Source organism: Lissotriton helveticus, chromosome 3_1, assembly GCF_964261635.1.
Source record: "Lissotriton helveticus chromosome 3_1, aLisHel1.1, whole genome shotgun sequence".
Classification (NCBI taxonomy): Eukaryota; Metazoa; Chordata; class Amphibia; order Caudata; family Salamandridae; genus Lissotriton; species Lissotriton helveticus.
Window position 1 is genome coordinate 1,140,353,735 of NC_136061.1, and position 10,328 is coordinate 1,140,364,062.

The 10,328-nt window shown below is 41.5% G+C and overlaps 1 protein-coding gene across 2 annotated transcripts in view; it reads right to left on the reverse strand.

Moving 5' to 3' along the window:
• The window catches only part of TNFAIP6 (TNF alpha induced protein 6), a 254,345-nt gene extending 245,683 nt beyond the window's left edge, over positions 1 to 8,662 (reverse strand). For both annotated transcript variants that reach the window (XM_078683865.1, XM_078683864.1), the window contains exon 1: positions 8,501 to 8,662. In XM_078683865.1, the coding sequence (XP_078539991.1) occupies positions 8,501 to 8,594 (94 nt within the window). In that variant the 5' untranslated portion in view covers positions 8,595 to 8,662. The remainder of the gene's footprint in view (positions 1 to 8,500) is intronic.
• Between the last annotated feature and the right edge of the window lie 1,666 nt (positions 8,663 to 10,328).

Genomic DNA, 10,328 nt, shown 5'->3' on the forward strand with positions numbered 1-10,328 from the left:
ACAGCCACCAGTGCCACCACCAGTACCACCACCACCACCAGTACCAGTACGACCAGCACCAGTACGACCAGTACCAGTACCACCAGTACCAGTACCACCAGTACCACCACCAATACCACCAATACCACCAGTACCAGTACCACCAATACCACCAGTACCACCACCAATACCCTGTTACCACCACCAATACCACCAGTACCACCACCAATACCACCAGTGCCACCACCAATACCACATGTACCAGTACCACCACAAATACCACCAGTACCACTACCCTACCAATACCACCACCACAAATACCAACAGCACCAGAACCAGTAACACCAGTACCACTACCACAGTACCAGTACTACCACCAGTACCACCACCACCACCACTACCAGGACCACCACCACCAATACCACCACCACCACCATACCACCACTAATACCACCACCCCCACCAAAACCACCACCACCATCTCAGCGCCTTTCACTCACTAATAATAGCAGGGGCACTGTACAAGGCCACAGCTGCAGCCGAGACCATCCCTCCCTCCCTCCAAGCGTGCCATAAAGCACAGCCCACCCTGCACCAGGAGGTGAAGCCAGGGCCCTACTACACCTGGAGTATTTATTAGCCTAAAGATAGCAATGACATGACACAATGCCAAACTGCACACTCAAATCACAGAGAGGGCAGGAAATAGCCACCCCTCCCGCTTTTCCTCCTGAGCCGCTACAGTGTAATCACACTGCGAAAGGTATTGGAGCGCTTTATTAGTGTTTTTTAGCTTGGATCATATGTAACTCTCACTTCACACTTTGTGTCTGTGTAATCTACGACACTTACACATATTCTTCACTGCACTATTTATCACTACTTTGAAGACGTCGCAGGCCGGTCTCTTCCTCTGATATGTACAACCTAAGAAGAGGTTGAGAAGGCTCTTTATTGCAATGCAATAGGTCTCGTATTTGCGAGAGTTTAAGCTATTAGTATTGTAAATGACAATGCCTTTTATTCATGTTTTAAAACCCAAAACATAAATAAAAGGCATTGTCATTTACAATGGCAATAGCACAAACTTGTGTGAATGCGAGACCTATGGCATTGCAAATGCTTGTAGTCTATTTGGAGCTGAATCGAGAGCAGTGGTTCCTCATAATTGAATTTCTTTTTTTGTTCTTTAAGGATTTATTCCTTGTAATATAATGGTTCTGACTTCCCATCTTTGTATATTGTCTATAGATTCCCCTACTGACAACCTCTTGAAGTAACATGTGGTGTAATGTGGTCCTGAAGAATGTGGCTGGATGAAAATAGTTCCCACATCAAAACGTGCAACAACCATCCTTTGAGAGAGACTCCAACTCACACTACAATTGCTAAAATCACATCTGCTTCCCTGTTATTTTTTGTGTATGTGAAGAGGGCTGGGTCTGTGTATATAGAGGGTATGACAGGTTGTGATTCTCGTAGTGTTTAGGAGCGAGTGGATGTTGTGTGGGGTTATCTTCAATTTTAATGTTTATTTGTGCCCAATGTACAGTGTTTCATCAAAGCAACCTATGGAATAATATGTTCAAATTATGTGAAAGCAATCATGAACTAGCGTTGAATGTGTTCTTTGGTGATATCAAGAAGAGACAAATAAAAATAAAATACAGAACAAACTATGTTTGATATGGAGTAGAAGTATTTTTCTGAGGGAGGCAGAACCATAAGCATACATTCGGCACTCAGGAAGAAACACAGGTCAAGTGGGACTTTTCTCATTGTGTTCTGCTTCAGAGAGCACTAACCATTGTAAAAGAGTATTGCACAAATAAATAAATAATTCTTAAAGACAAAACAAAAGTGGTGGTCTTTGGCTGGAAGATATAAAAAAGGGCAATGGCAAATAGATAACACTAAAATTGAGCAAATTGATGGGTACAAATAACTGGACTTATGGTTGGACGAACGTGGAAGTACTACATTGTATCTAGCGCCAAAGAAAACTACAGCCTCAGCCCTTCCAGCTTCATTTTTTGAGCTAATTAACATGTTATCAGGCATGACTCTGAACAAGATTCTTTGTGTAGTAAGGAGTAAAATGATGTCTCCCTTAACACATGACCTATGGACTTTCTCTGGGGCGTTGTCAACATAGTTGGCATAGCACAATGCAACTTCTATAGACTTCTTTTTAAACTTTTTGACAGCTCCCAGCAAGCCCAGGTGCCTTTAGAATTACATTTGTTCAAGCAATCTAGAACCCTTAAGGCTGCTCTCTTTGTTTCATATTGCTCTAAGCTTGGAGTGACCCTAGTAGGTACCCTGCATTACTTATTTGAATGTATGACGTTACAACGCATACATTTACAACGCATGCACTTACAACGCAGTTTGTACATCACAACATCCACGACAGCACATTCCATTACATCGCATGGCACTACATCGCATTTTAAAAAACTACCTTTACAACGCATTCGATTACATCGAATACTACCTTTACAACGCATACCATTACAACACATACCATTACATTGCAATAAACGTAAATATTGGATAGTATAGAGGTAAAAATTACTATTCTAACTCCAGGGGGTGCAACAGTAGGGTAAGTGTTGGATAGTGTAGGGGTTAAAAATTACTATTCTAACTCCAGGAGATGCACCAGTAGGGTAAGTGTTGGATAGTGTAGGGGTTAAAAATTACTATTCTAACTCCAATGGTATGCATTTTAAGGGTATGCGTTGTAATGCCTGTGTTGTAGTGACATGCGATGTAGTGTCATGCGTTGTAATGGTATGCGTTGTAATGCCTTCATTGTAGTGTCATGCGTTGTAAAGGATGTTGCTATGTAATGCCTGTGTTGTAAGTGTAGTGCAATGTAATGGTTGTGTTTTAAAGGTTGTTTCCCTACTTATTTTAGCAAGAAATGGTACCTCCCTAAAAACAAATTCTTGGTGGTGCATATTTGGAGATATCTTTATAGATCTTGCAGTTTATCTCCATATGGATCACAGGTTATTTATAGCTATTAAAAATTAGCCATCAAGCAAGAAAAACTCATTTGGCTATCAAAAGACTGAGCAGACTTCGAACTTAGAGAACACGTGTGTATGATCCTAAGTATGTGCAAAAACAATGCAATGCAAAAAAATACCTAGAATTACCACTCAGCTTAGAGCAAAAGAGAAAACGGGTCAGGGTAAAGTTTTGCCGACTTCCGATTAGAGGTTTCAGTTATGGTCAATGGCAATACAGGCAACAAATTATAACAGCAGTAGGCCTGGCGTATTTATTGTGAAAAGCATGTGTTAACATCAGTACATTTAAGAGTGGATGTTATTACTCTGAATGAATGCCTGCAGAGAAGAATGTTGTTACATGAAATCTCACATATTACTGTAGTAGGTAGGGGTTTTGGTGTTGGTTTCCCCCGTGACAACTGGCGGTTATAAAAGATCTGCTCGGTGAGAATACTTGTTAGGAACGTTTAGGAGAAAGAGTATTTTCATTAACAACTGTGATTTTGTATACCTTTGTAATTTTATGACTGTGTGCCGGATGGTTGCTTATGAGAAGCTTATAATCAAGACATGCGTGTTCTGTAACTACAGGACACCCTCCTACTTTGCACTCCTTTTTACTTTTCAAACATGGTAACTCCAATTGTGTAAGTATCAAATCATACTGTTTATTTAAACATTCTTTTGTAGCGGGTGTTCATTTGAGAATTGTATTTCATTCATACACATTTACATGTTCATCTTGTCATCCCAATGCATTTCAAGCATAATGCTCTTCTTCAGGGGATTTGTTTAATCTGAAATTATAATACACGAAATAAGTACCTGAGATAATTTTACCCAACAGTTCTAAATTATCCAATCTTCACATTATACATGATTTATCGTACTGAATACTGTGCTTTCTCTGTACCTTATAACCCCTGCTGAACTACTCGTTTATATCGTCACTCATGTAACCTAGTGCTTTTAGCCCTTATATATCTGTGCCACAGCTTGTTTTAGTGATCGGAACTCCACCCAGTTGCCCTTATTTGTATCAAAATTACTCACAAGCCTTCATTTCCAAAGTCGTTCGCACTCTGTAAATTAATAAACAATCCGGTGTAAGGTTCAATTCACCTTGTCTTAATACAGATGCATAGCGCACTTGTAGGTATTATGTTTCAAAGCACTCCTCTTACCCGGTGCGTGTTGCTGCCTCTCTCCCCTCGCTACTCTGGCGTGCGTCGCTCTGGCCCTGTTTCCCTGTGCACCTCTATGACCTTGTTCCGATCACGTGACCGCAATAGCGGTCGTGTATACCTTCCCTAATGTTTCGCGCTGGTGTTGTCCTAATGTAGCAACAACAACTGGTGTATATGTCAATTGCTAAAAGACTATTACATTTATACAGGAAACGACATTATCAAAATTACACAGTTCAAATATAATGTGCGTTATTTGTCTTTTAAAGGATCCCTATACATATCAAAAAATCATTGTATCCAAAAAGAGTAACATTTGTCTATAAAAAGCAATTCAGATCTAATCTTTCATTAAGCCCCTTTGGCTGTGTGGTACATAAAAAATTAATCCAAAACGCTTCTCTCCTCAGTAACTGATTATCAATGTCCTTTCCCGGAATGATTTTCACAGTCTCCAATATGCAAAATTTCAATTGGCTCGCATTGTGGTTTGCTTGGTTAAAATGGGTTGCCACAGAGGATTTGGTGTTTTTCAAGCGTATGTTGCTTTTATGTTCTATTATGCGAGTTTTTATTTTCCTTTTGATTTTTCCCACATAGGATAATCCACAAGGGCATCGCAATAGATATATCACGTTCTCTGTGTTACATGTTCCAGTTACTTTCAACTGTATGGGAGTGCCTTTGGTTGGATGGTTGATAACGTTCCCTTTGATAATCGCTGAACAGTTTCCGCAATTATGGCAAGGAAGTGTTCCATTGTGTTTCACAGCTTCTTGTGTCGGTTGATTTAACAGTTCTTTGAGATTCTTAGTTCTCTCATAAGCAAAAATTGGAGGTGCAGAAAAAATTCCTTTGAAATCTTCTTCTTGTGCAAGTAAAGGCCAATGGTTGCGAATGATTTTTTTGATTTTAGTGCTTTTCGTGGAGAATTTTGACACGAATACGCATCTTTTTTCATCGCTTTTAGTTGCTGATCTTAACAAGTGCTGACGCTGTAATTTGTCTGCTCGATTGGCTGCAGATTCCAAAATGGGATCAGGATATCCTCTCTTTTTGAATTTCTGAAGTGTCTCTTGTTTGTGTTTGAGATATAGTTCATTTGTTGATGCTATTCGTTTTATTCTTAGGATTTGTGAAAATGGCAGGTGGTATAATCAAAACAGAGGGCCTGTTATTAACTCCTTATTATGAAAAGTTATCTCCAAGGCAGTAAGCGTAGTTAATTCATTATGAGAAACATGTGTTAAAGCCACTAGGCCTTTATCAGTGAGTTGTTATCACACAGTGTTACAGGCTGTAGGCAGGTATTTTGTTACATGTAATTTCACAGGTTACTGTAGTAGGCAAAGGATTTGGTGTTGGCAACCAAATTTGAGAACCCCTGAGAGTCTCATCAGGACTGTAATAAACCTAGGGATGGCTGATTATTGGAGGTGGTCTCATCCATTAACGTAAGGACCACTGGGATGCACTTTTATTTGGGGGGTCTTGGCAGGCCAATGTAACAATATTCACTGTTGTACTATACTTGCAGAGTAAGTTACTTTAGATTGGTAGCATCATTTTCCACGTCAAAGGAGGCATAATCGTGCCATGTGTTTTCCTAAGATACAAGTTGTTGGAGGATTCTGCAAAGTGTTTTCCCAATTAGAGATACGTGGTAATTGAGCAGCAGCTGCTGGAATAAGGTATAAGGTGCAGCCCTTAAAACGTGGCCAGTCGGATCCCACAGTAATCATAAGAAGCGTTTTTGTGATCAGAGACATGCAGTAATTGAGCAGCAGCTGCTGCTCAATTACAGCATATCACTGATCGGGAGAACGCTTCAAGTGACTACTCAGCGATCAGACTGGTCACGTTTTATGGGCTGCACCTTATTCCTTATTCCAGCAGCTGCTGCTCAATTATCACGTATTTTTGATCAGGAAAATGCTTTTTGTGACTACTCGGGGATCAGACTGGCCACGTTTTACGGGCTGCACCTTATTCCAGTTTGCTACCTTCGCAGAAGCCTCAAACAACTAGTATATTTGGAAAATATAGCAAGATTATGCCTCCTTTCACGTGGCAGATGAAGCCTGCGTGGATTTTCATGTCCTTGTAAATATGGCTCCTTTACACACAACACTTTGAGTGAAAGGGACGTGCCATGGGTGTTGCTGTGGGTGTTCCCATGCAACATCCATGGCTTCTGCCACATTTCCAGATATACGAGAAATCGTAAACCTGGAAACGCGTCAGATTGCTACGCCTCCGCAGGGGAGGCGTAGGGAGGTGCAAAGAATCTCTGCATTTTTTTCCTCTTTCTATGCATGATGCATTCTGTGATTGTTTTTTGAGCAGGAAGGTGTGACTTTCTGCACAAAAAAAATCATCCTCGTGACGCAGGCGTTCTTGCACCATGGTGCAAGGGTGCTTGCGTCGGCGCATAGCAGCTAATTGTGCACCAACGCAGGGGAGAGCAAAGGGATCCGTCATATCGTTGTAGATATGACACATTCCTATGCTTTGGAATTAACACAGCATAGCGCAGCCAAATGGCTCACGGCACTGCCCTGCGGTAATTCCTTGTAAATAAGGCTCCATGTATTTCACTACACAATGAGAAAGCAAGTCTTTTGACTGCATTTTCTTGAAAATCAACGGGTTTGTGGGGTGCCGAGCATAATTGTTGCCTCATGTGTTTCATTTCGGTATGCCTTAATAAACGAATCTGTACACTTTGTACAATGTACAGTCGAACATATACACACGCTGCTGCGCTACAGGCCTTGATGTACTACACACACATTGATGCATTGGCTTTTCACATATTTGGCCATAAATTAAGATGGGGACAGATGAGATGCACACACTGCGGTTCACTCTTTGTAGAAACAAGCCTGAAGTATGCCTTTTCCGCTCCCCTGCAAAGAAGTCTGATTGCAGCTTTCCTAGTCCCGTCGTCTGCTAGTCTTGGAGTCTACATCTGTACTTTGTTTTAATCATGCCTCATTATTTATGTAAAAAAATACCAAGCACATTCAAAGCAAACAGGCGAGAGGAGGGTGCACTTACAGTCCTGTCTCACTTAATGCACAGATGGTCTCAGTGTTCACGTGCCAGAGGGAACTCCCTGTTCTTAAAGTATCTTCATATGAAAGTCAGATTCCAGATGTACAAATGGCTTAGTATTAGCAGTCAACATGAGCAATGCTTGGAAAATGGCCATGTGCAGATATAGTGATATCTATATAAATTCGGTACTACAAAACTCATGGATGGTTGTAAAATTATCACCAAACACGGGTGAAACAAGTAAAAATCTTGTCACGTGACACCGCAGCAGGTTGCCAGTGAAATAGATACGTAGACGCAAGCAGCAGCTGAATCTCGTTAACGCCCACTATCGCCAGACTCACTCACTCTTCTACCCCTTGGCACTTGAGACATCACTTTTAGGGTAATTTTAAAGAACTTGAAAACGTGGGAGCAAGGCACTTTCCACACAAATCGTATTAACAAAATACAAACAGAGCATTTATCTATGAAAGAGTTGGGTGCGGGGGAGCAGCCAGGACAGAGGCGCGCCAGTCTTGGACCCTATTAAATTGTGTGATCTTGGCTCAATCAGTTGATCTGATTGCACCATTGCCCCTACCATTCATGAAACTGCCTAGCCTCCCCCATTACTAGCTACTGTAAAAAGAGGCCTTTTGCGTCATACGTTAATTTGTTGCACGTTACGCATAAGGGTGAACGTAGTCACTTTAATTCTGTCTGCTTAGATGCTACTGTTTTATGACTGAAGCCAGTGCTCAGACATGCCTTAAAAGTACAGGGAGAGCTAATTCTTTCAGGACGTCTGTTTTGGGCTGCCCCTCTTGCCTTGCCAGACCAGTCTTCAAAGAGCAGGTCAAGGTAACTCCACACACAGAAAAGAGAAAGAAAGTGCGTTGCGCACTTTCCCGCTGCCCACGCACTTTATTTTCACAATCCAAATATACAACCAGGCATCAAATATCAAAGGGGATCTGAGCAAAGAGAAAACATAATAACTGTGGTAACGTTTTCTTGACCCAACCATCAATCGGAAGAAACCCGAAAACTGTACAGGAAACTTAAACAATTTTGAGTTCGCGTTGTGAAAACAATTTTGAGTTCGCGTTGGGAAAATAAAATATTCGAATTAACCCATATTATTTTACTATGACCTGGCAACCACCGTATTTCCCTGTAGCATGCTCGCCCGTCGTTGTCTGAATTCATTATGTTTAGGGTCTGCTGATAAGGGGACATTTCCTCATATCTGTAAGATAGAACGCTTACCGAGCCATATGGAGTTCCGCAGCACTCCGTCCTTGTAGCCCCACCCCGCGGCCAGAGCCCACTGCCCGACCAGGGAGTACACGAAAAGCATCATTGTGCGGCTGGAAGCCTGCAGCGCTCAGGAGGGAATCGTGAAGAGGCGCTTCAGTAGTAAAGCTCTCAGTGGCTGCCTAAATTCTTCTCCCACATCTGGCCCTCAGCTCATTTAAGGTTTTTTTTTCCTTTCCAGGAGTGATGTCAGTAAGGCTGATCCAATTGTGCTGCAGCTGTAACATTTCCCAACTATGCGGTGACTGTGAGAATGAGACTCGACGTCATCTCTTGAATTAAACATATCCGAAGGTGTGGTGGTCTCAGCATAATTCTTTGGAAACATTTTCAGTACTCAGAAACGTATATTTCCCAGTTTCTTTGCTGTAGAAAACCCACCGGTTCTAATTGCCCCATTTTCACTTTTTTTGCTCTCAAATGGTATTATTGGGGGCTGGTCGAGGTCTTCTGGTGTTTCTTATCCGCTCTTTTAAGTATTCACATTCGAATGCCCATTCACAGCATAAACTAGAATGTTTTTGAAAACTAATGTATTGTTGCACTTGAAAATCCCCAAGATGGAGATGGGTGGGGTAAATATAATGCATCCATTTGCATGCCAGCTACTGTCTGAGTCCACTATTTGTAGTACATTAAGATGGCCGCTAGTACAGCATCAATTTTAGGACGTCCTCCAGCATCCATGTTAGGACATCCTCATTCCCCACTTCTCATCCCTACTTCTCATCCCAATTTCTCATCTATCATCCCTACTTTTAATCCATGTTTACTACTTATTTTTTTATAATCCCTGCTTCTCATCCAGCATTCCTACTTCTCATTTCCATCATCCCTACTTCTCTTTCATCATCTCTACTTCTCATCCACCACCCCTACTTCTAATACATTATCCTTATTTCTTATTCATCATCCATACTTCTCATCCCTGCTTCTCATCCATCACCATTGCTTCTCATCTCTACCTCTCATCCATCGATCCTACTACTCATTCATCCTCCCTACTTCTCTTCCATCATCCCTATTTCTCATCCCTTATCCTTGCTTCTCATCCCTACTTCTCATCCATCATCCCTACTTCTCTTCCACCATCCCTACTTCTCATCCCACATTAGTACTTCTCATAGATCATCCGCACTTCTCATCCACCAATACTACTTCTAATCCCTACTTTTCATTCATCATCCCTACTTCTCTTCCAACATCCCTACTTCCCATTCCATATTTCTCATCCACCATCCCTAGTTATCATCCATCATCCCTGCTTCTTATTCAGTATCTCTGCTTCACATCCCTGCTTTTCACCCATCATCCCTTCTTCTCATTCATCATCCCTACTTCTCTTCCATCATCACTACTTCTCATCCCTTAGACCTTCTCCTTATCCCTACTTCTAATCAATCCTCCCAACTTCTCATCCAACATAAATTCACACCATCCACGTCTTCACTACTCTCTAATTTAACCAAATAAGCTTTATAGTTTGTCAGGAAAACAAACTAGTTCTCCCAACACTACTACCCAGTGCATTAAAATAGCAAGATGAAAAACGTTAAAGCTGTGATCGTAGCACGAAGTACCTGCTAGCTGCGAATCCGCGCTGCTGAAAGCATTAAATGGGAGAGGGACGTGTAAGTATCTTGACCTGGATTGCAACCATTAGAGCTCTCCAACCAAAGTAGCGCCTATGGGTAACCAAAAGGTAGGGAAAAAAAGCTAACTTTTCACTCAGTGTTAAAGATAAGCCACCTATTACTTCACTATTCTCCATTTTAACCAA